We start from the raw sequence: 27,499 nt of genomic DNA, 5'->3' as shown, positions 1-27,499 counted from the left end.
GATCCCAGTCCATCAGATGGGTTTAACCTCCATGTGCAAGTGGGGATGGATCACCTCACATCTTGGCTATATATATCGCTGCATTGGAGAGCTCATGTAGAGTGAAAGAGCGCAGGGACCTGTGCTTCATCAAAGCCCAGGCTGCTCTGCTTGTCCCAACCTGATCAGAATCTACCACCTAGTCCATTGTGGAAATGTGAAAAAACTGAAAAACTGACTGGAGACTTATTTGTAGGAGGGAAGCAGGACCAGTTAAGGTGCAGTCAGGGAAGGTTTCAGTAATGAGCAATGTTATCAGCCGCTCTGATCCCCATTAAAAGGAGCAGCAGTTTAATGACTCCGGCTGGTAAAGTACCACAGATCAAACACACACAATCTGAGAATCATTTCAGTCCGTCAACAACCATTAAAAGTGACTAGTAGTATTTCCCAGCACTTACTTATAGACCAAATATAAAAATCTTAATTTACATGGTTGGTAATCAGAAACAATGTTGAGTCGAGTTTCCAACACCAGCAAACCAGCAACAGCAGTGCAAGATGAAAACACCTTGTGGCAGAGCTGTGGGTAAATGTATTTATGAAGGTTAACGGAATGCAAGTCATAAAAAACCGAGCATCAAACAGGCCAAATACTTGCTGAATAAATAAAAAAAATACATTTTAAAATGGAGAGAAAAACGAAAATCCTATATTTAAAAGTTAAATTCCAAACCAAAATCAAATCAAAACACAGACTTTTCACGTATCTTTGTCCACATGTGCTGCAGTTGGAATGTTGTTGTATGTTGTATGGAATGCATCTGCATTTTAATGTAACACGATGTAATGTTCCTTTTGTCTGGATGTTTTTGAATAACCGTGCAATTTAATGGCGATTCATTCTTTTTAGTTTGCAACACAGCTGTCGTTATTCTGCAATCCTCCACCTGTGTACCAGGCGCTGCGCAACAACCTGAGTACCTCACCTGATTCCAATTGCCTGATCATCCATGTGTCTTTTCACATCTGCCATTTTATGTTGCCATTGTTTTCTGCCTCTTCTTTTGGTGACTGTTCAGATGATGTATTGTTTATGTTAGAGAATGTATTTAAGGATCATCATGTTCATACAGCTACGATTTAGTACAGGACATGTTTCTATATATTTGAGGGACATTGAGGGGCTATGAAGGAAATGAAGAGGAGTTTTCCCTGAAGCAGTAGTAATCTCTCTTAATCGCTGTCGTGCCAAGAGGACTTTGTGTCCCACACTCTCTTCTTATACTCTTGCTCTCCCTCTTCTTATCACAAATATTGCTCATGCAAATCGTTCTTTGCTTGCCTGCTATTTTGCCCACTTCTCTGGCCACACTGCCTCGCCTCCTGGTGTGCTCCTGATGCACTCAGCCATGCTCTCCACCTGCGCCGAGTATGTGTACATCCCAATTTTGGTATTAACTCTGATTTGTGTATCTCAACTCTGAATTGGACCCTAAATGAGAACCAAAACGTCTCAGCACCCACCCAGAGACAGTGTTCAATGATGCTTCAGAACCCTGCCCTGACAGCAAGGTACATGCTACTGTACTCTATGTAATGTGCTGTACAAGATAGACTTTTTAATCTGTACTTATCAAAAGAGCAGCAGCATCTATAGTAGCTTGTTGGTGTTCTGAAAAACCCCATCTTGTATCAAGATGTAGAAATGGTGCGGTGGATTTGTGCCACTGTTTATGGTCATTTGTAAGAAAACCAAAAGTGACCATTTTGTATAATTTCCTAATTCTCACCTTGTCTATAATTGAGAGCAGTACAAAGGTCTACAGCCAATAAAGCCACTGCTACTTGCAATACAAAAACACATTTCCATGACATCTTATCTCGGCTGCATAAGGACATGACTCATTCGAAAGATATCCCAGAGTGACACTTATCCTCCATTTTCATTAGCTGACGGAACAATCAGGTCTGTATGATAAATTGTTGTTTAATAGAAAGCCGACCATTGGCTGCTGTGGCGGTGATGGCTGATATCTCTCCAGGCTGGGTCCCTTGAGATAGGGACAGCTGTCTGCTGCATAGCAGAGACCAACGGCTGACTGAAAACAGCCCCCTGCCTCCATCAAGGCACCTCCATCAGGGATTGACCAATGGATTGACCACTTCTTTGTATGGATTTGTATGGATGGAAGTATTATCTTAACATGGAAAAGGAAATTGAAATCTCCACAGGGCAGATTTCATGGTTGAATAACCCTGACGCAAGGCCTTATGACAAAACAGCCTTTAAGTTCGAGGGAACGAACCCTAATAAGAGAAATAGGAGAGAGGAATGAGTATAGTGTAGTATAGTACAGTATAGTGGAGTAGAAATTACTTCTATCTGGCTCTTACAGCCAGATGAGCAGGCAGTGGAGGTACACCCAGCAAGTCTCTTATCACTGAGGCATGTGGGAACAAGATAAATGTGAGAATCCACACTCTTAGAAATTAATTGCAGTCTGCAGTAATAACCGTTCTTTGAACAGGCACCGTGGGAGGCGGTGGGAGCACAGAGGAGCCTGGCTTGGGGATTCTTGGGGCACCTTAGGGGGGTGATCCCAGGAACGGCAGCAAATGGCTTTGGTTGCGCACGCTGACGGGTGCTGGGACCAGCCAGCTGTTTTGGCTGCAATGCATTGTTAAAGCAGAGCTGACAAATTGAAAGCGCTGAGCAGCCAGTCAGTCTGCTTTCCTGACATTTCACAGCTATTTTCATAGGCATGTACTCACTTGGACAGAATGCAATTTGGATTTTGCACCTTTTTGCTGGGAAAATTGTCAGATCAGATCACATCACATCTGCTCTCTGTTACTCATATCCATGTTTGTCAGTTGTTGACACTTCGTCTCGTTTCAAAGATACATAAACAACGATTACACAACTGAGTTATCTGTTCCTTTGCCAGTATGTCTGGCTCCTTATCCTTCATTCGCCCAGTCTCCCTTGTGCATTTAGGTGCTTTCTTTGGAGCCTCTGGCTCCATTCAGTGGAGGTCACCCTTTCCTGTCTCCACCTCACCTCAGACTCCGGGCCATGTGGCAGCCTGGCAGCTCGGCTCATTATCGCCCACGCTGGGCCCACATAGGGCATCGCACTGTGGAACCAAGTTCGGCCTCTGCAGCCAGCTGTCAGGGCTTTCCTTTCCCTATGCTGGGCAGCGTGGGGCTCCTGTCCCCATACACATAGATCCACATCGGCAGCAAAGCAAAACCAGTCAAAGACAGAAAAGCAGGCGTAGACACCTTTTTCAATGTATATTTGTTTTCTTTCTTTCTTTCTTTCTTTCTTTCTTTCTTTCTTTGGTAGAACAAGCCACTGCCACATCCGCTACTGCTCCTGTGCACAAAATAAATTGACCATTTTCTAGATGTCATTGCCACACAGTGTTTTCACAGAGGCATTTCTAGGGACATTGGCGGGGCCGAGACAAAAAGATGCATGGTGTGTCCCACAGTGGTGAAAATACAAGAATGAAAATAGTATAACTAAAATCACACTTCAAAACAGAAATACATGCTACATCTTGTCTACATCACATTGCCAATCAAAAGATTTCAAGGGGGGTAGAGTTGTTGCTGTAACCTGGCGCCCTCTGAGGTCCCATCCCAGCTCGGGCCCTGTGCGATTGCCTGTCCAGTTCTGTCTTGTCCTGATGTAACGGCTCCAAGAATTCACATTTAACATTTGCCTTGGTTAAGAAACTGACCAAATTATAGACCCTTATAAAAGACTGGAAGAAAGTAAACTGCAATACGGTAAAACCTATACACTATGAAACTATTCCTTGAAGGGTGACCCAGCGTCCTACATTAGTGTCACAGAGAATCAAAATACAGCCAGCAACAGCAAATCAGCAACACGTCACATTGACTCACCTTCTCCTGGTACTGCCGTCGCGAGGAATCTAGAGATTGGATTAGCGCAGTGGCATGGCCCACAAACATGGCGTAGCAGGTAGCGCCCACGATCATGCTGAGGATGGTCAGCCACACGTCAGTCATGCCCACTGGGGGGTACATGCCATACCCAATACACAGCATGTGGCTCATAGCTTTGAAAAGGGCGTAGGAGTACTGCTGTCCCCACGTATCATTCTAGACCAGGAAATAAAAGAGAGCAGAGGGAGTGAGTTAGGGTGAGTACATTTTCTTTTTCTTCATGTCTCTTCATTGAGCACTACTCACAGCTCACATGTTCATATGCAATCAACACAAACGGATTGCAGATGTCCGCTTCTCTCAGTTCAGACAACTGGCTGGCCGAAATATATCTTTGAATATTTATAGCAAGCAGACGTTCAGGCGTGATCCTAAAACAGATGGCTGATAATGGGTGAAGGGAACTGTCGGTCAGTTATTTAGAAAAAGTGTTTTCACTTTTTGTAGTTAAATTGCGCTTTTCCTTTAGATCAGGGTGGCGGTTCATGGCAAATCAATAGCGACTCTCCTGGGGATGACATGCCTAAATTGCTTTCAAACTCATTTCCACAGTGGAAAATCTTGAGAGATAGCAATTTTATTAGTGCCTTTGGAAAAGGTAAGAAGCGATGACCCAGCTGGTTAATAGGTCGGCCATTGTGTAAAAGAAACCAAGAATGTCTTCAAGTGCTTCTAATCCAGAATGAGCCAGCCACAGCTGAATCTATCAATACGAACAACCGCCTTGTCTACCGGGAGGCTGTTCTATGAGGGAAGCTTCATAGACCTCGGCTTTGTTTGGGTTAGCTGGCTTGACAAAACCTAAACATGATGAATCAGGCTTAATCAGTATCATGACACTTCTAATCAACTGGCTTTGTTAACATTGGCTTTCTTAATATAGCGACGTGCAAGCTCCGATAAAAGGGGGAGTGTCTGCAAAGATGAGCCAAGTAACGAGGTTGCTCTTTTCCAAATGTGTTGATTGGTTATTAGGCGATGCTTTATATTTAAATGTGTACCAGGCTAGCTGTGGAGCACCCGTGTCACCGCCATGGCGACACATAGCAATCAGAAGTAAGGCAGGTGGTAACATAGAGCCACCCAAGGCTTGAATTAACTCAGAATATAAAGTATTTTTTCTATTATCATTGTACTTTTGTTTACTCAAAGCAACAAAACAAGCCCCCATTTAATGTTAATAAGCAGCACATACCGCACACAGACACAAATACATTATGTAAGCTTGTCTTCCGTGTTCTTGGGGCCTATGCACCCCTAGATGCAATAGGCTGTTTTTAGGCACTACAATCTGAGGCTGTAGCTTGTGCACCACTGCAGATGTTATGGAAACACACTGTGAGCTGTAAAAAAGATGAGGAGTCGAAAGCTTCAACCTAAATATAACCTTGATAGAAGTGCATGTGTCTTCACTGAAAGCACCAGGGGTTTGGCTTGTCACTGAGATGTAAAATCTAGATGTTCAAGAATGCAACATCATAGGAAACTGAAACTGAATGTCTGCAAAATAAAGTTTATGTTTGAAGACTTTATTTACTCAGGATTATGGTTTATGCTGCATATTTGTCTTTCTTGGGTTCATATATGTATAATATTGACCATCAATCAATACAATGTTCAAATTACAGTCTCATAGCAGTAATGTCAACAACTAATGTATTCATACCTGACATCTCAGCCTTATGCAACTACACCCTCAGAACTTGACTATATGCATATCAAAATAGTGCAAATGAGGTCGCTACATTGTCATTGGCTAAGCTGTCCTGGAGTGAAAGGTTGCTGGTTTGATCCCAATTACAAAGACTGGCCCTTGAGTGTAAATGGTGGGTTTTCTGCCTTTCTTTTCACAGGCAGGTATAGAAACGGGCTAAAATTAACTAAGCAGCGATGCTACTCAGGGGAACATCTGCAACATCTGTCTGTTTTTGTGTCTAAATATATGAGAGGCATTTTCTGTGGAACAGCTGAGCATGTCGGGGGAAGTGAAGCATGACAAGTCGAATCCATCACACCTTCAGCAATGTACAGTACTCATATGACAGCTGATTTGGCACGAAAAACAGAATGTACACCTGACGTGATGAGAAGAGCATGACAGCTTAAATCTGTCGTGCTAGAATGTGTTGTTTTGTTGTTGCAGTTCTACTCAATTCTCTAGGTAATTGCAACTTTCCATCCTTTCATCCATCCAATCGTTTTTTTCATCCAGTTTGGCATGAGCTTTATTATTGAATTTCTTCCATTAAAGTACTATTATACATAGTGGCTTAACAGCTGCATGAAACAAGTAAAAAACAAAAACCTTTTTGGTTGAGATGTTGTCATTCAAACATTAATCGTGGCATCCAGCATCCAACTGACACAATAATAATAATGTGTATACCTATAAGCCATTAGGCCTGCTATATAAGGCCATCAGCTGGATCTGATACTGAGTCCCACCTCAGTAGTCACATGGTCCAGTTGCATAACTAAAAAAAGAGATCTCATTATATAAAATACGATCATTATGTGTCGTGACTTGAACTTCCCTCAATCTGTGTCGTGACTTAAACTTCCCTCCATCTCCCAAACATCGCAACTACAATAATACAGAAATGCACTGTTCAATGAAATCTGTGATTGTTAAACCGCTGTCTGACCTCTTTGGAAATATCAGTATTTAATTTCAAACAATGTGTCTTACTTTGCAGTACAGACAGAGCTAGAGAGCTCCAAACGGATAAAAGCACATCAGTATATCGAATAAATGTGAGCAAATGAAGCAGAAAAATACATCAAATTTAGGGTTTGAAATGCCAGATCAGGCAAATTTTCCCAGGATGCTGAGGGCTTTAGTGCGGTAATAACAAAGCTTGAAGGATAAGATAAGACTGGGCCTAATCTGATTTGGACAGGCAGGATGACTTCGTGCAGGAGAAGCACTTACCACCATCTTATTTTTAGACACCCAGCAGTCTGCAGGGAAGTCCTGCAGCATGGGCACCAGGAACTGCAGGCACCCATCCCAGTGGCACAGCAGCAGCATCATGCCAATCAGGTTGACTATCCTTACCATGGCACTCGCCAGGTCATAGGTCATGTGGAAGATCTGTAGGAGGACAAGAAGGAAGCAAGGTTAGTGCAAGAATGCTCAATATGCACACATCCCTAGAGCAGCAAACATATCGTTAAGGGAGATTTGCCTCCTCCATTGCAGGGTCAATGACCTCTCAATCTATTTTTCAGTCAAAGAGCCATGCAGCAGATTTGTGATACAGGAGTTGCAAAGTAAAGTTACGCAAAGATTGGTGGATGACAGTCGATGCTATATTTCTGAGGTGGTTTTAGGCCCAACAGATTGGGACCAGAGCTTTGCTTCACTGCTGCGGAATTACTCTTGTCAACCACTCAACACGGAACAGTAATGGTATAAGGGTGGAGGTGGCTGCACTCCTGGGAGAGAGTGTCCACAGCCTGGGTTTGTTAATCCTAATGATGAATATACTCATAAGACTTCTGGCCACAGATTTGAATGGCCTCGGCCATTCAAGTACTCTTCATCCCAATTGAGGACCACGGTGTGCACTGTTAACTGCTCTTGTGCTTATTAAAATCAACTCAGTGCAGTTTAAGCACTTGTGATAGAGAAGGATATTTCATCTTTATTTGGTTGTTAATCAGTAGGTTGGGATGAGGACAGACAAACAGCTTGAGTTCAGTCTAGGTTTGGGGGATTTTCTGTCTGTTGTCTGAATCTGAAAACAAGCAAACGTGTATGTGTGTGTGTGTGTGTGTGTGTGTGTGTGTGTGTGTGTGTGTGTGTGTGTGTGTGTGTGTGTGTATCCATGAGTAAAGAGAGAGGCTGATAAGGAGCATTGCTGCACCATCATATCACATCATTTGAGTTCAGTCAACAGTCTGAAGCCAGAGGTGTGCCCAGGACAGTGTGTTTGTGTAAAGAGCAGAGTGGAAGGAGACTTTCCCTCTCAAACAATCTGTCAAAGACACGCACGCATGCACGCAAACATACACACACACACATTCTTCCTCAGTGTGTTTCTCTCTCCCATCTGTCCTCCCTTCTTCCTTGGACCGTTGTCAAAACATTGAGCCTTAGACTCTTTTAGATCACCTTAGCTGAACCACTCACCCAGCTGTACGTTTCCCACTTAATCCACCAAATGGCCTCATTTTTTGTTGTTTTAAAATCCAGGCCCTTCATTTAAACATTCTAATGCACAAATGATCTTGTTTAATATGCAATATTGTGTTGTGTTAATTTTTAGGCTGCAACGTTAATGATATTCTGTAATATTAAAGTGTTAAATTCACCCTGTGGCTAATGAATAAATAATGTGGCACCCTTTTCCATCTCTGAACCTGATATATTTTTCATCTGTGAAATCATATTGCCAGGAAGGAAAAGAAAGCCTTATAATGCAGACTTCCTCTAGATCTATAAGACTGTACTAAATTATATATGTATTTAAATGGGGCAATTGCTGTGTTAATAAGGATTGACAGAGATATAGAGCATACAATATTCAAGTTCATATTGTATTGTTGTAATTGCAAATTTTGAGATTCTCACATAATTAACATCCCAATAACATTCCAGTGTTACGTTAACCCTCAGACTTCCATACTTTCTCAAAATGAAGCACTGCGGTCTTTGTATATAGCTGTAACATTATATACAAATTGTTTTCCAGTAGGTTTAGTAATATGTAATGCCTTGCTATATGCCCGGTTTGCAGGGCTGTTCAGATAAATTATCATCTACTTGCCGAATCGCAAATGCTGCTGCAAAAAGGTTGTATTTATGAATCCAAGCAATTAAGCCCAGGTCTCTCTCTCCTCTTCTCCATTCATTTATGTTGCTTTCGCTTTTGTTATTGTGCCTCATATATACGTATGTTTTGTGTAATTCATACAGAGACAAAGTCATAATCCCTCAATTGCCCTTGTATCTTGGGTGATTCCTTTACTTCCATAACATTCTGACATCACTCACTCATGAAATACAAGGCAAGCCAGAGAGTATTTCACTCAACACCCAATCAGAGCTGACCAAAACAACAGCCCGTTTTCACTCAGTGTACATGCCAGTGCTGCAACAAAGGAGCAGTAGAAGTGGGTCAATGTGCTTATGCTCATCATAGCATTGCGAATGTTTCAACATTCGCCTAAATGAATAAAGAGCCATGAAAGTGCACACACGCTCGCCATACATACGCATTGTGCACACAAAGAGAATTCCAAAACATGTTACATGGAGGATGATGGAACACTGGCTGATTTTATTTTAATTGAATGCACAGTGAGCTCAGCTGCATTCATATCAGCATAAACAAAATAGCTTTGATTGATGAGATACAGGAAAACCATTTTAAAGAGCTCATTATTGCTTAAACAACTCATCAGGGTTCTTCATATGAGGGGCCTCATCAATTCATGAGTCAGAATAACGACAATACATTATATTTGTAATGGTTTCATGACTGTGACTATTTAATCAATGCCTGTATAGTTAAAGATGTAGGCTGTATTCCATAAATAATAATAAAGTACTATTGCTGCTACTATCAGTAACTACAGCTACCTTTGTTGTAAATACTATAATATAAATACCTAGTACATCAAAACCCTAACCCTAACCCTATGACGAATAAATGAAAGTTCTACTCGTTCTACTCACTACTAGTTGAATCAAAACTGCTTTACTGTTTTTTTAAATACTAGATATCAGACTTATACCAATTCCATTAGTAAGCCTTGTTTTAAAACACATTCACAGTGATTTACCGACACATACAATAAAAGAATTCAAACCAAACAAATCAATAAAACTTTAAATAAATGAATCCAGTCAGGTCGGATTTGCACGTCACGCACTAATCTGTATCTGTGTGAGTGGTGAGCATGCTGCGAACAGACAGGCAGCTGCCGAGTCATCTCAAACAGATGGAGTGAGAAGAGCGTGATCCAGGTGAGAGAAGAGCTGCATATGTCCCCTGGTGCTGATGGTAGATGCACAAACACACTCACTGTAGCAATTTACAAGGGCATCTGGTGTTTTGCTGCTCATACTGCTAATGATGATGAATGTTTGGTATGACAGCGTCGAAAGAGTGACATACGAAAAAAAAATAAAGCCTTCACTCATATTCTTTATCTTGTGCTATTTTGCTGACTAATGCTCCTATCCACCGCCACCTCCGCCTGTCTTTGGATGTTTCATGGATTTAAAAAAAATGAAATCTATATCAATTCTTTCATTTTCACATGTTTGTCTATGATATCTTATCTTTGATTTAGATTTGAGTCCTTTGTTTACCTGAGTCTGAATTTCATTTCATGGGTTATAAAGTTTATCAACCCACACATCCCTCAGAGTTATTTTTAATCATCCACCATGATAGCCGTCTCTAGTATCAAGCTGCGGTCAGGAGTTTGATTTCTCACTATAAATGTTTCGACCAAAATGTCATGTTCATTCATGCTGCCATGGGTAACGCACATGTGGAGAATGAGAATAAGGCTGTGAGTGGACCACAGGGAACAGCCTTCCATCATCTGTCTAAACAGGCCTGGAGGCCATGGATCACAAAAAACACTCTGCTCCTTGGTAAAAATGTGCCATTAGGTTTGTGCAGGATTACACACTCATGCATAATAGTTTTTAAGCAAACCCACTGTGGGTATTCATATCACACACGGCATTCAGAGCGTTGAGGACCTGTCACTGTTGCTGGCAAGCCTCATTGTGCACTAAATAATAGCCCATTAAATCTATTCTTCCAGCCTTTCTTATCTTTAAAAGACCAGTCCTTGGCCAAGGTAATGGGTCAGTGACTGGGGGGCTGATTAGTTGATTTGCCTTATTTATATATTTTGTACAGATTTATTGGGTTGAAATGAAAGGCGGCTCACTCCATCTTTGGCCCCACAGGGCAGCCACATGCCTGAATTATTTCAAAGTATTCTTATGATGAATTGGATTGTTTCACTCTAACTATGGAGCAGGTGCTCACCTGAGCAGGCAAACCCATAAATCTGAAAACTCCCTGATGCCAACATGAACAGAGGTTGACTTCTTAACACTGCACATCACTCATTGGTCTACACAGCTCTGCTCAAACCATCTCACCATCAATTTCTTCTAGCTTTACCTTTCAAATACCCTCCCCAATCAGTAAAGGCCTCACTTCTTGTCTCCCAAACATATTTCCATCCATTCTAAAAGCAACATGTACTAGCTCAGCCAGTCAAGATGGTGATGTAACAGACATCAGGTACAATGAGAGGAAGCCCTCAGAGCTTAGTCATTAGCACACTGCTTCCAATCTGATTTAATAACAAGCTGACTAATCTCATCCAAGTCACTGGTTCATCAAAGGAGACAATTCCAATGAGGAGAATATCCGGTCACAGTCTTATTTTTATCTTGATGAAATGTGACAAGAGGAAGCTGACAAGAGAGAGACAGGGTAGACGCCATAACAGCAGTCTCCTCTCTGTGTGAGGAGGATATCTGCACGCCATGTGGAAAGCCATTATGCATGGCATCGTTATCGCTGGCATAAAAGCCACCTCCACCAAAACCTCCCAGTTTGTAAACAGCAATCCAACAACACTGCGGTAGTAACGGCACCCTTAAGGCTGGAGAGGAGCTTCCAGAGCAGTCGGCAGCAATTGGAGCTTATTTACAGCAGATGTGATTGATATAAAGACTGAAATAGACACGGGAGTATTATGAGGGCATCATTGTATATAACTAAGTGAGTGCGACACTAGTGAGACATGTTAGTGTTATGTCTGTTTATGTAAAGGTTCAGACCCAAAATACTTTATACAGAGCTGCACTTGTAAGAAGAAAAGATGAAGTGATTCAGGCCTTTTCTTTTCTTTTTGCAGGGCGCCCAGGCAGAAATTTTGTCTTATCTGCTTTTCTGCTTTTCTGTGCCATAAGTTTGAACCTTCCATTTCACTTTCACCTATAATGCATTGCAGTTCTGACTAGTCCCTGGCTTTGGCATGGATGCTTCCTCCATCTCTGTTATACATTAGCATTTTATTAAAATCCTCTGTCTTCGACTTCAGTTCCTCAAAAGCTTTGTTCACTGTGCTGTGAAAAAAAGAATCTAATTTTACATTTTTCCCATATGTATCACTTTATGAGGCATTAAACATGCAGTACAGTTCACAGAGCTGATTCCAACACCCAGAAGTAGTGTCCTCCGCATGACTTCACTCTGAGGAGAAAACGAAACTCAATACAACACAATAACACAAACAAAAGCAAACTCAAGTCATTTATGCAATATTGTTGTGGAATATAAAGTACCTTTGTGTCCCAATACCTGTTCAGGCCATCACAGGTCAAATTACTCATTGTTATGAAGAATCACAAACAACTCCTCAGTCCATTCCTTGAAAAACAGGAAACATTTTAGCACTTTGCATTTGCCATAACACAGTGTGTGCGTGTGTGTGTGTGTGTTGCAAGTACATCGTGCTTTGTTGTAGCTGTCACTTCACAAATGCATAGAAGCACAACGCTCGAGGTCTACATGAGCAATTTATTACCCAGCAAGAAGATTTCGATTCAGTGCCACTAAGGAATTACTGTGAAGTGTACTTCTCTCCACGGGTCAATGTTCATCGAATTCACTGGAATAAAGGCAATGTGAAGTGTTACTGAAACTTTCAAATGGCGATGAGATACTCATTGTCTGAAGTGTAGCTGTCAATAGGAAAAGTCAAAAAGTCGGTCAGGTGGTGAGATCTCGCTGACAAGTTATTCTGCAGTGACAGATGACATTTCTGTGAGGTTGCATCTGAAGGGCTCTGGCTCTGAGGCAAAGCTGGCCTTTCACTCTGTCTGCCTAACCAGTATTCATCAGCCAGGCTCATACAAATACAGCGACACACACATACACACACACACACACACACACACACACACACACACACCAACACACACATACACACACACACACCGCCCACACAGGCATCAAACATGTAAATGGCACCTGGCTCTGTGGCTGTAATGCCCCATTGGACGCTGTAGCATCACTGCAAGTATATAATGCATTAATATGATTTACTTTTATTTGTTTTCTACCAATCTGACTTTCATCCTGTACTATTTAATTCAAAGAGAGTATGAGTTTGGAGTGCTGGGGAAGATTATGGAAGGTAACGTGACCAGCTACAGCTGCAGTTTGGCATCTAATCATGTTGTAGACGTAGTCTTTGGTTTGTTCCAAATGGGTACATGTGCAGTTGCGCCTTGTTGATGAATGACAAATATGTCCAGTATGCTCTTATTTGAAAAAAACAACAATGTCAGTGACCTAGTTCAGACGTGAATGAACTGAAAATTATGAAATGTCTAATTGCTTTATAATGGCTGAATGGAGTGCACACTGAACACACACACATTCAGCATGTGGATGTCTTTCATGTTTGATTTGCTCTAGGTAAACAAATGTGCTATTTAATTTTAACCACACACATTTGGCGTTCCATCAGCAGAAGAATCTGGAGAGTTTGTTTGGTTCTGGACCGAGACCACCTCCTCAAATCAGAGTGGTTATTTTGGTCTGCATGCAAAAGTGTGGAATGAACTCTAGACTAAACAATGGGAGTGTGAAAGTGCCCTTAATGAGACGCTTATGTTTGTCTTACCAAACCCAAACAAAACGAGGATTCAATTTTGATAAACTGATGACATGTACAAAATTAAAAAAGAAACACAGCGCCTCATCTTCATCAAACAATTCAAATCATTTATCAGATTTCGTCAGCGATAAAGGTTATTAATATATAGGGAGGCAGTGGCTCAGTGGGTAGAGCTTCTGCTTGGGAACTGGAGGGTTGCCGGTTCGAGCCCCTGCCGAGGCGCCCCTGAGCAAGGCACCGAACCCTCAATTGCTCCCCCCTCTGCGAAGGGTGGTAATGTAATGTAAGTCGCTTTGGTTAAAAGCGTCTGCCAAATGATCGTAATGTAATGTAATATAGGCTATGTTAGATAATTGACATTATATTAAGCCTATTGTTGCTGCTCTTTCTTTCACTGCATCCTCCTTTTTCCAGGATCATTTCCTCCTTTTTGCCTTTTGGGGGAGAACGTGAGCCCTCACCGCCACCGCGTCCGGTCTATTTAAATGAAGTCTGGCCTGAACTCAATCTATCCCTCTCTTCAATTTTCGTGGGCCTCAGACGTACGTCAGCACTGGGGCGGGGGTGGAGGAGGGATTTTCCCCCAGCGAATCATTTGAACTTTTCCTCCCTCTGAAATGGCATGACAGCGACCCTGGATGTCACCACGTACACACATACACACACACACACACACACACACACACACACACACATTCCACTCCTCTGCCTGTGGGAAGTGCAGGTGGATATAATGGGTTTGATTTGTAATCAGATGGCTATTCAAACTGTTCCAATTGTCCATGTAATGTAATGAGCTATGTCGCATTTGGACAGCAAGTGAAAACAGACTGAATAATGGATATCAATACAATGTAGTTACTCACAGACACTGATAATCACCTCAAACAACCCAGTAGGTGATCAATCTTTACTAAACTAGCCCCCTTTAATCAGTAACTCAAGAAGCAGTTACTGATTAATTTTCAAGCGTCAAGATGCAATCGAAACATGAGCCTGTTTATGGCTTTGGGAAATACAATTTTGTACTGTTGATGATAATGGTAATATTATGTATCTACCCTGCAGTCAGAATAAATGCCGTAAACTGTTATTATGTTATAATCATATTCAAGGCATCTGTAGTAGCCACTGACCCTGGATGACCTGACCAACTGTTATCATCAACACACACATACACACACCCAAGACACATACTACCAGGACACAAACATTTATACTGAGGTGACCACTTACAATTCAGAGTCTGCCATGCAATTTAAATTGTCCCAATTTGCACCTCTTGGTGATGGAGAAACAGCATGTTGTTGCTTGCAGCTGTGGTTAAAAAAAGGGATGTATGCAGCGTTTATATCTGTTAGTGTGAGGTCCATCTGTTAAATTGTTTATTTGCCTTAAGGAAAGGGATCAGTGTCTTTGCTTGATCCCTGACAGCCACTTATAGGATGTAAAGCTAAATATATGCAGGACTGCTGGAGATACTTAAGTAGCATATTTGTAAAAGCATGGTGTATCTTGTGCATTGCATGACTTTATAAATGGCCGACATAGATATACTGCTCCATTCATCCAGCCTGACCACCAATTTGTCCAATCTGCTGCTTACCTCAGCCTGCCACAGATGACATGTCACATATGACCCACGGCTCCACACTGAGACCCTGATGCTTCACTTTGCACATTTTACCTCAGAGACAAAACCAACAAGATCCATCCAGCAAGTCCAATAGGAACTTTTCTAATTATTGCTGCAATTATAATCATGCCTGTATTGCAGCAATGTCTCGCTGGGCTCAGTGGTCCCAGTGCTAGCAGAACGGACATGCTGAGGAAAATGCTAATTTACGTCCCTGCGTCATTAGTTTATTGGTGACTGGGATTCAGCAGAGAGTCTCTTCTCTCCTCCAAGGGCGGCTGTAATCAGACATACAATAGAAGTCTGTTCTTGTTTGAGGCTTTGAAGAAAAACAATTTCATATTGAGTAATATTTTGTAGATGCCCTGTAGAAAGAATAAACGCCACAAACAACAACGATTTGAAAGTTATTGTTCCATTCAAGACGTCTACAGTAGCCACTGACCCGAGATGACTTGACCAACTGTTATCCTCACACACACACACACACACACACACACACACACACACACACACACACACACACACACACACACACACACACACACACACACACACACTAACAGGACACAATCATCTCCCCATGCTTCCTTTCTGAGTAAGAGTAGAAGTCACAGAGCTCTACAAACAAACTCACCGCAGCTACATCGGAAGGGAAAGACAACGAATGTGAGCTATAATTGGATTCAAAAAGTGAAGCCCTGTTTGATTGACTAGTGTCTTCACATTTCATGCTGTTATGATTGCCAATCACTGTGATTTCCTTGGTATTCTCTTTCTCTCTCCGTGTGAGGCCACAGGACATCTCAGGAAACAGCGAGATGTCATCATTCACATATTAGTAGTTTCCATCATCATAAACACACACACACACACACTTTCCTACCTCTTCCCACTGGTGGATATAGCGAATAAGTCTTGAGAGGCGCAGGAGTCGCAACAAACTGAGGATCTTGGTGAAGCGGACAATCCGCAAGGCGCGTGCAGTCTTGTAGAAATCCGAGTCTATGCGTGTCTCCACAATGAGGAAAATGTAGTCCACAGGGATGGAGGAGATGAAGTCGACCACAAACCAGCTCCGCAAATACTTGATCTTGATCTGCTGCGGGTCCAGGATGATCTCTGTGTTGTCCTCCTTGACAATACCTGTCCTGAAGTTGAGAACCAGGTCCATGAGGAAGAAGGTGTCGGAGACCACGTTGAACACAATCCAGGGTGGAGTGTGCTCGTCCTTGAAGAACGTGATGCCCACAGGGATGATGATGAGGTTGCCTACCATCAGCAGCAGCATGGTCAAGTCCCAGTAGAACCTTGTTTAGAGGAGAGCAAGAGAACAGAAAGAGGAGGAGAGGGAGAATGGGGCCATGGAGGAGAGAAGGTCACAAACTATTGTAAACATCTCAGCTTAAATGTACGTATATACGGCTTCACACACACATATGATGGAGTATTCTATACATACTGTGTGTAACCTCTCTAACCTACCCTCAGGCAGCTTGACATGAAAGCAAAATCACAACTCAAAGGTCAATGAGGGTTAACGGTTAATTATAAAGTGTACCACTACCTCGTCTATCTTCCAAGCATGAGAGTTTGGATATAAATTGTGCTCGCCGCTACCTTGGTAATTGAATCCACATCGGCTCTTTTGTGTAAAGCATGACATATTCCATACATGGCATCACAATGGGGGGGGGGCGTTAAAGATCGGCCCTCTGAGTCTCGGATGATTTACCCGCGCAACTGTCTGCACAAAAACCAATTTCAAGAGCAGGACCTCCAGATATAACAAAGAAAAGATTCCATGTGCATAATCATGATAGAGGATCCATTCCCGACTTACGGCTGATTACCGCTCCTTTACTTCCTTGTTACAGCCAGTGTGTATTGATTGTATGGTTGAGTCATGGTGTGTGGAAGGATTCATGTTTACATTAAGCTGCTGGCCTATCCATTCAGTCCAAGGAGAATTCTGCTTCAGTGTAATTCTGAATTAGATTTTTAATAATCATCATCATCAGCGACAGACCCGGTTGTTTTTTGTTTTTTTCATTGGAGGATTTCCTCGTCTACTGTGGGGGTCTAGTGTTACTGATGATGGCTTGGTGGGACTAAGCGGAATAGGACATTTGTTTGTTGTGCTTTCATCATTCCCTGATTGTTGTCACATTAACTCTTACTGCAGTTTACTTATTAGTTCCATCTACATCTCCATCTGTATGTAGTGTCTCTTTGTAAGTTCTTATGACGTCCATCTGTGACAAAGGGTTATAAACACACTTGTTATGATGCAACTATAAGTGATATTTCTACAGATGATTTCCCCCGATGAAGAAAGTTGTGGACATTATAGACCTTCAACTGGACTCTGTGATACAACATAACTGCTCCAGTCCACCTTATATACAGTACAGGCTGGAACTCCCACTCTAGTGCTGACAGAGGACAAACGCAAAACAAGGGACATTAATGATGGCAAGCATTCTCCATGCATCTGGAGGCTCTCGTTGAAAACACGAGAACACAGAGGCGTCTGTGTACAGTTTACTTCGCTTTGAATAAAAACAATACCGTCAAACTACACAGGCTGGTAGCTTGCAAGCGTCTTTGATGTAACGTTCCATGATCGCACATACACTCATGTATGAATAAACAAATATATATGCTACATAGACGCACATCTCAATTTCTTCTCCATTGCACACACAGATGCTTTCACACACCAGCACACACGCTCTGGAGACAGTGACAGTAATTGGAATTCTTCAAAGTAAGAGCATATCGGCTGTTTCAGCTTGTTGTCAGGCGGAGACATATTTTGAAACAAACACTGTTGAATTGCTAATTTAGTGTTTAATAGCATTTTTCTTTCATGGCATCTCTCATTCCTGAGATGAAACCATTTTTAATAACATTATTTTTATTTGTCTTTTGTAGTTTACCCCTACAGAACTGCACGAGGAGGCCTTTATTTGATTTACATGAACCAGTGGTGAGACTCACATTGATTGGACTGCATTGGAAATGTTTGTGAGAAACTGACAATAAATTGAACAGATAAGTCATTGCGACGCTGTAGTGATCGGAAATGTCAATCAATTGACACAAGCTGCCATCTTTGCTTCCCTTTTGAAGATGAAAATTGCAGAGTGCATCTTTATGAGATCTTTCTGCATGACTGCCTTCATTTAGTATTTGTCAAATACAAAATAAAAATCACCAATGAAGTGATCAAAGGAATCATAATAATTAGCCTGTAGTAGGGTGATAAGCATAATATGGTTGATCCACCACCATATTGTGAGAAGTAGTATGCAAATTTTCACAGAGGCCCATGCAGATTGTGTTTGAGCTTGCATACAAGCTTATTGTTGCTTCTATGTGCGTACATATACTATAAAGGTTTATGTGCACATCTTCATAAATGCTCCTTTTGACTCTTGCAGTTGCTCTTTAACAGATGTCAGGTCACTGAACATAGAAGGAATCCATTTACTGTACTTCATAATGCACTGAGACCTGACATAACTCAGATAGAAATAGATTGGCAAATAGTTTGTGTACCTCTACGAACATTTAAGACCTGACTTGTACTGTATGATGGTTATATATACCACATGTCTCTAGTATTCATTCTGACAGCGAAGATGAGATAGAGATTGTATCTAATGTGTTGCATAACCTGGGCGTAACACATTAGAGAAATTAAATATAGTTGTTTTGCGTATTGAAGACAAATAAAATAACGCAACAAATCAAATAAACAACAGACACATCATAAAGGTGTCTGCAGAAATCAAAGGAAACCACTCTAGTTAAAAAGTGACGGTAAAACAAGAGTAACAACATGGCAACACTGGGAGACAGCAGAATCAGACACAGCGCAAAGATGTAAAGGGCAGACAGCAGGAATGTAGAGAAAGTGTAAGAAAGTGAACGTGATGAACCTGACAGACAGGCGCTGTGAGAAGAGAACGGCTCACACCTAACTTATAATGGCACAAAGAGGTGACCATGCTGATGAAGGAAGACCTGACATTTTCCTGTCTTGAGTGGGTGGGTGGGGGACAAAGCCGTAGCCCACTTTGCTGTCCGGTGAGGAGAGCTGGGACAGGAGAAACGTGTTCTCACCCTTAGAGTGCGTCTGACTACATGATAAGCCTCTCTCTTTCTCCTCACCCTGCCAGCCACGGTGAGAGCCAACACACAGCCTGAGACGGACACACACCTGCTACCTTTAAGAGTATATATTTAAATTGTTGATGGACAAGGGGATGCAGGTTTAAGCTGAGGCATAAACAGCCCTTTACGTACAGGGGATATACAGGGGAGCGTAGGAGCAGGTGACATGTCCATGCAGACGTGTGATGGAATTAAGGTGAAGTTATGATGTAGTAGTACAGATTACCAGTGATGAGGTGAATCCTTCTCATTAATCCCTAGTAAACAATGGTCTTGTCTTTCCTCGTCCAAACCCTCTCCTGGAAGCCTCCTTCGTCCTCACTCCTCCTAACCGAATTAAGGAAATTGAATTGGTGGTGGACCGTATTGATTTCTAGGTCACATGAGGAGATGTAATAAAGGATTTTGGATATACTGGCAGTTTAACTGAGATTTATGGCACTGGGTCTCATTCAAATGTCTACTGCGGCTGAGGTCACTTTAAAATTTAAAAACATTCATATCACTCCCTCTTTATGTTGTTACATGGGCTAATCAAGTGTAAGCACTAACGCAATGCGGTGCAATTACATAAATTCATCTTGTGTGACATCACATTAGCTAGTTCATTACCTGTCACACCGTGAAAGGGATCCATGCATTAGATGATGCACCAGCCAGCTTCTCAGGGAAATGTGAAATGTGAATACTACACAACAAATATTACACACCACACATTTTGCCTATTACGCTAATACATTGGTTACCCATTAACTCTTGGATTCATTTTTAAATTAGAATTGGATTATAAAGTCTCCTTGTATGAGCCAGTTAGGCCTCGCCTGTACGTCTGTTATTACTTTGCTTGATCCTATTCATTTATTTATTCATTTTCAATCAAAAATCTACTTTTTAACTTGCCTTTTTTACATAACTTCATAAACATCATTTTGCCAGTATGTTTTATTTTCAATCATGTTATTGTTTTATTATGCTTCACAATTTTAAGCTTGTATTGTTTTTTCACTTTTTAGTTTCATTTTTGACTTGAATTGGTTTATTTATGTGCATTGGTCTAGTGGTCTCCATGGTTAAACCATAAACCTTTCTAAAATTACTATTATATCACTATTGTTACCATTATTTTGTTGTTTTGTATTAAAATGATATACACTACTAAAATCAGTGTTAATAATGCGACTCAAACGTTAAAAATGATAAAATATCTGCAATGATATGTGAGGCTATTTTTAACAGTTAGTTAAACAGTCAATTACGACATTATTTACTGAAAAACAGACTGTGTTTTAATTTAATTTAATTTAATTTAATTTAACATTATTATGTGCTCCATGGTTTGATTTTAAAGGTTATTTCCAGTTAGCAGCAGTTCGTTTTGACAGAGCAGTCACATTAGACTTATTACACAGATGAATGCTAAACCCTAAAGCACTAGTTTAACCCTGTTCTAGTGAGGGAAGCCAAATGGTATCTGACTGTGCAACAGCCTCATTAAGTCCATCGCCTTTTTGAGAACAAAGGGGCATAAATGAAAGTGAAGCAGAAATCCATCGTTGCATTTTTACATACATCCATTTCATTCAACAATAAAAAGGAAAGAAGGAAGGAAGAAATCTATGATAAAGCCTGTTAGCTGGAACAGAAGTATACTATTTACAACAAAATTGACATCAACCATGTAAGAGCAGCTTGCTGGTTATGAACTAGGTTGTTGGCCAGCACAACAACATTTCAATAATGTGGGGAGGGGGTGTTCAGGTTGAAATGGTTAATCCTATTTTTGTTGACTTCCGTTCCAATATGCTGTCATAATGGCTCTGTCTTTGCTAAGCACAGCCAGAAGGCACGCTGCAAGCACACGACTGACACTCAAGCTGTGCAGTTGCAGGTGGTTATATTTAGGATAGGCACGCTGTTTTATCAGACCAAGGCGAAGACGATTTCGTCAGAAAGATAAACAAATCTCAATAACCTTAGGCTATAAGGGAAAACTGAGGGGTTTACTAAATACCTGCAGAGGTGAGAGAAAAAGCTGAATCAGGGGAAAACCTTTAAAAGAATTCCATAAAAAGGTTTACAAATAGTTAGCAGTTCCATAGAATATGACCTCAAGGTTAGTCTGCAAGGTGTGTGTGCTTCATTCCCCTCTAAAGCTTCCCTAACTACTGTAATTCACAGACACACTTTTATTTTTTTGTTAAATGAATGAATGATCTGTAAGTTTTAGTGCAAAATGATCTTTTGAAATGTGGTCCATGTCAATACTGACATTATGTGCATAAACTGCATAAACAGTGTCAGTCGCAAATATTGCAAAAGAGCCACTAACTGAAATGTATCTATTCTAAACTATTCTAAATAATGTTATTATCTAATGACCTTACTGAACACTTTAAGAGTAAATATCCAAAGCCACTTTAGAAACTGGCAGGAGTTCATCGTGCCGTCTGCAGTGATCAATGATCTGTCGTGTTTTTGGTGCCCACTTGTCACAGCAGTGGGATTTTCTTTGATTTTCAGAGAAGCACTGCCTGGTGCCACTGCCAGAGATGCTGAACGTCCTTGTCCTTGTCACTGCAGCATCCACAGCTTAACAGAGCGCATCCTGCTACCCATCAGCTCAAAATACGCAAAGATAGTCTGCAGGCAAATTAAACTATCCACTGTGGAACAGAGACAGTGAATGGTTGTAGTAGACAACACACACATGGACAGGGCAGAGAAGCTGTCCAGCATGTTTCAGTGTCCGTGCTTCAGTATCTGCACTCTGCGCTTTGCGGACTGTCATTCTGCCACTAATTGCGTCTGTGTTTTATCATGATGCCTTGTTATCTCCCACAAGGTCCTTGGTGTCATGTCAAAAGGTCTCCTGTCAGCCAGCCACCGAGTGTAGTGGAGGAAACACTGGCCAGTGTTTCTCGGCCAAACCACCTCTCCCTCACCACTGAACATCACCTTTTTTCCTCTTGGATGGGAGAGAGAAAGAGGCGGCAATGGAGCGAGGGGCTTTCTCTCAACACTGATGATGTGCAAATATAATGTACTGTCTATAAAATGAGACATACTGCACACCAGCACCTCATGACCCTGCGCTGTGCTGAACCAACATTGGGCCATTAATTTCACAACTCCGTGAGCTGCAAAATAAGCACATGGAGGAGCCACAATGCATCAACCCTGAAACATAAAATCTGTTTTGTCCATGATCACAATACAGTACGGAGTCATTTACAATATATAATAGCTGCGTCACTGAAGAGGAAATCACATTATAGATAGAGGAAAGTCTTTTTTTGAATATGGGAATCAACCTTTCACTGTATTTAATCACTGCTTTGCGAATAATGTTCAGTTTCTTTCAGCTGAATTGTCAGAAATCAGGATTTGAAGCTTCAGATATTTGACCTTCAGAGGTCGGTGCCTTCATAATCACAGAGTAGTTTAGGTCTCTGATCACTGCATTGCCTGATTCTTGATTGGAGCTTTTTCTGAATGACACCATCCCTGTGATTCTGGTGCTGAAATATATCTAAATATCATAACACTTTATCATGAAATTGATTTTGTATTTTCTCTTTTCTATTATGTCATAAAGCAGAAATCGAGTTGAGGAAAAAAGATCTCATTCGTTTGGGAATACAATAACAACGAATAACAATATTGCAGATACTCTCTTGGCTTCCATACTTCCGTACTTGAAAATAAATCACAATACAAATACAAATACACAAAATAAAAACTAGTGGAGTATAAAACATAACAAGTGTAATACAGCTTTAAGAAACTAATGGAAAAACCCACTCATCATCATTGTGTGCATGAAATTAAATTAAATCAGAAAGGAGATGCCGTTTCTTTGATTTTTGATGGTCTGCCTAAGTGAGAAAAAGCAGAGGCTTATCTGACTATTAAATAGGGCAGAGCACTTACCATGTTTGTTTGTAATTATCATAATAATACAACTCTACATGCTAAACCATGCATTTGATTTAAACACATCACCTTTGCCGCATCATCTCTGTCCATGTACAAATCAAAAATTTACTGCTCAAGCCAAATCTGTTGCTGGGAAAAGGAGGACATGCTATCAGCTATGGAGATGGCGAAGATAAATCAGGGCTCCCCCATAGCAGAGGACAGGGAACAATCTGTCTCCCACCACTGCACGTCCTATAATCCAGACATTTGTCTGAGTCTCCTAGACACTCAGCGTGTGGCAGGTACAGGCCAAACACATTGATCCTGTGAAGTATTTCCTGTGAATCACGACAGCCACACACAGCGCTCTTCATTCAGCACACAGGACTCTGGTTTTTGCTAAGTGGAAACCCTGCTGTTTCCAGAGTGTTTTAGAATCCTATACATTCTGACAGAGTATAAGATGTGGAGCGGTCTCCTCACAGATGGCAGGTAGTGAGAAAGACATTAATAATTCAATGGCACAAGTCAAAGGTGAATTAGGAGAATTATTTCAAATTGACATATAGATGTGTACACTCACGTTCTCATTTGCTAAATAACTAACTACCCCCCATTTTATCTTCTACCAAACCAGTCAGATGTGGAATGTGGCATTTAGCAATCCTACAAAAGCCATACAGATAATTTAGATCAAGCCTCACAATCAAGGCAGATGAAGAAATACATTTCTACGCTCTGGTTTGCAATCACCTGCCACAGCAACAGTTTTTTATCACATGTAAATCAAACTTGGCAGGGTTACTGTCAGAACCCCCGATATCGATTTGTTTTCATATTGGTCAAAGATCAAGGTCACAGGGCAAGGTCAAATTTTCAGCCCAGAGCTAATGCAGACAGAATAAAGTGAAGTGATTATCAGTTCACACATTGCTGGTTAGCACTGAAGTTAATAGGAGTTGCATGGTTGGCTTTGTAACAGTTTAAGAGCTTTTTATAAAAATCGTGTGTCTTGCATCTTGCCATATGGCCAGTGGTGCTCATATGGCACCACTGGCCATATGGCAAGAAGCATTTTCCATCTCAGCTGAGGAAAATGCAATCCAATTTCAGGGAGACAGGAGTGGCAAGTATCCACCTGGGACACAGGTGGGGCTGAAAAGGTCAACCTGTATGTACTCCACATATCAGAAGCTCCGTGAGGAGGAACGAGCAAGCTGAGGTTGCACTGTGCATGCAGAGGTCATTGCAAGCATTTGGTTACTGTACAGTCCTTAAAAAATAATGCACAGGCTTAAACATACAAAGACCAAATGAGCTCTCTTGCATTTTTAAATACAGTACGTACAATACATTTTATGTGTTCAAGGTAGTATCAGTCAAATGTCATGTTACTTCTATTAAATAACTTTTTTTCACCTAAATTTAGTTAAGTAATACTATTGAGAATGCAAAATATTAAACATTTACATTAACACACGCTTTTGGAAAATAAATATTTAGAGTGGAAGGCAAAGCATTTAATTCCAGCTGAAATCCGGACTAGGATGAAACTGTTGACAATTAATACTCACTGTTAATTTTAACCTACTTGGAGTGCAAATAGATGGGCCTTAGTATATCCAGCCGGTTTGTCTGCGTCTGAATGTGTTGTGGACCCTTATTGTATTGTTATAATTAGCAAACCCAAGCCATCTGGCATCTGAGGAGGCAGAGGCAGACCATGAAAAGACGTTGCAACAATGCAACAATATTTCCCACATGTCTGTTTATGCATAAAATGCCTGGGAGGAGAGCTACAGAGAAACAAAAATATAATAGGGGGTATTTAACCCATGAATACTGGACACAATTATTCATTCCCACCTTGCTCCCTTTCAGTGTTTATTTTTCCTTTTTATAAGATTACACCTGTATAATCTATGTTTAGATCAGCTGCTTCTTCAGCCTGCACTGATTACAGCACCGGTGCCTAATTAAATTAATGTGAGATGGATTTTTGACTTGGTTAGTTGGTTGCAGAAGGATTTTTCATAATCCCACAGGCCAGGGAAGCAAACAGGAGTCCATCACTGTTCATCTCCGCAATTTATCGCCACAGAGTTCCAGTCACTGAGCCGCAGCTTCCTTTGCACAATTTATATGTATATTAAGTGTCATGAGGCCTACAACGCCATTTCTTCCCTTTCTTTTCTCCATAGCAAAGTGAACCTAACAGCGTATAAAGTAAAGATCTGTATCAGTTCATTGCATAGAGAGATCCGGGGCATTCTTATTTTTTGCACTTGTCTTGCACCCAATGTAGTGGTAAATTAATGCTACATCAGGCACGACCAGGCAGGATATGTCAATAAGACTACAGAAAGTTCAACAAAGGTCTTGGTTACTCATTTATAAAGTACTTTATATCACATACACATCCATGGCTTGACAGTTGTATCATGCCAAGATCAGAAAATTTGACGTATTATCTATCCGTCTATGGGACAATAATCATACAGTCTACTGGCAAGTAAAAACAAATTTGATACTGAAATGTGTTAAAAGAGAGAAAGCTTGGAAATGGATCTGTACTGACTCGACTAGAGCTTTGTGTTCACCTGGAGTGATAATAAATTGATGTTGAAGAACAGAGGAAGGGAAAGACAAAACATTACATTTGTCAGGTGACAGAAATACATCAAGATTACCAGCTAGATGACATGCTGGCATTTCCCATTTTCAAAATGTACATTATGTCCAATCAATCAATACAATCTCACTCTGAAATTACTATTGCTTCACCAAGGTTAAAATCGGCTCTCTGTCTAATACCTAAAGCTGAGTTAAATGACATATCAAGTGGACAGGGAAATTCCTCATTGACATGCAAAAAACAGAGGGGGTGGGGGTGGGGGGTATTCTCTTCTGGGGTCCAATCACGTGTTGCAGTTTCACACTCCCACATAAGTGTGCCGAGGTCACACGGTACCGTTCAATCATCCTGCCTTTCCGCTATGACAGGCAACCTTCCCCCCGTCGGCCACCCATATCCTCTCCGGGCTTCCTCCATTAAATAAATTGTACTGTAATAATCTCTTGGCTCCTAATATTCATGGATGAGTACAGCGGCCTGTTTTGATTACCCCACTTTCAGGCCCAGCCAGAATCAGCTCTAATCCCCATGTTTTCCCCCTCACTAAATTAAAGGAGGAATTATTTAATGGAGACCAAAAGGAAATAGAGTGCCATTCATCCTGTGGAGTATCAGTACCAACCTACCTATGCAAATTAGCAAGAGGACACCAAGGCCCTAGGAATGGTGCTGTGCTCTGTGACGATTTTGGCATCCTGGTCATGGTCAGTATTACAGCTTTCGCAATACCCACTGACTCAGAAACTCTTCTAATCGTACAGACAGTGAAAACATAACAGCTGTAAAATGAGGAAGATCGAGACTCAAACGAATCAATGGCAAAACATACACTCAAATCAACTGTTAAACCGGACTGAAATAGAGAGAAACCCATTAATTCATCCGATGCCGTATTCTCACAAACTCACCACATACACACACACACACAGACACATTCCACAGAAAGGTAAGCGCTCACTGTCATCAAGAGAAAGAGCTGTAGCTTTGCTGTTCCTTGTGTTTGAGGAAAAAAGACTAGGACATATTCAAGGACATGTCTACATTGTCAGGACGCTATCAATCAATCTAAGAGGCACAAGATGAATTTAGAATATTTCAAAATCATGGAGGATAATGGCCATGTCAAATGTTACTGCCCACACATTTCCCAAAATTTATGAAGGCAGTCCAGGTCCAGCTCTCTGGATATAGCTGCATACACATTTTGCACATTTCGATTAAGCCAGAAATGTTACTTTTCTATAGTAACTATATCACAGACTAAATGTGAACACCGGTGGGAGAAGAAAGAGCTGCTCTAGTTTTCGATAACACATTCCTCTACAAAGATAACAACGAGGAGCTAAAATGAAAGATGTCTTTTCAGAGGATACATTTTTTACCACTGCCAAGGTAAGTGTCTTTTGGGAGGCAAAACTAGAGATGCAGACGGAAAAGGAAAAAAAAAACACTGATGAAAAGGTGATGTTTGCAGAAGGGGGTGGAAGGATTTT

The 27,499-nt window shown here is 41.1% G+C and overlaps 1 protein-coding gene across 1 annotated transcript in view; it reads right to left on the bottom strand.

The window, feature by feature from the left end:
* The window catches only part of hcn4 (hyperpolarization activated cyclic nucleotide-gated potassium channel 4), a 51,324-nt gene that overhangs the window by 19,068 nt on the left and 4,757 nt on the right, over window positions 1-27,499 (bottom strand). Inside the window, exons 2-4 of the mRNA XM_076156038.1 lie at window positions 16,158-16,581; window positions 6,896-7,057; window positions 3,901-4,119 (exon numbers count right to left, since the gene is read on the bottom strand). Of these exons, the coding sequence (XP_076012153.1) occupies window positions 3,901-4,119; window positions 6,896-7,057; window positions 16,158-16,581 (805 nt within the window). The remainder of the gene's footprint in view (window positions 1-3,900; window positions 4,120-6,895; window positions 7,058-16,157; window positions 16,582-27,499) is intronic.

This window comes from Genypterus blacodes, unplaced genomic scaffold (assembly GCF_046128005.1).
Source record: "Genypterus blacodes isolate CSIRO-AG114 ecotype Tasmania unplaced genomic scaffold, CSIRO-AGI_Gbla_v1 ptg000067l_1, whole genome shotgun sequence".
Taxonomy (NCBI): domain Eukaryota; kingdom Metazoa; phylum Chordata; class Actinopteri; order Ophidiiformes; family Ophidiidae; genus Genypterus; species Genypterus blacodes.
The sequence above is the reverse complement of the archived record's forward strand: the minus strand, read 5'-3'. Positions and strand labels throughout refer to the sequence as shown.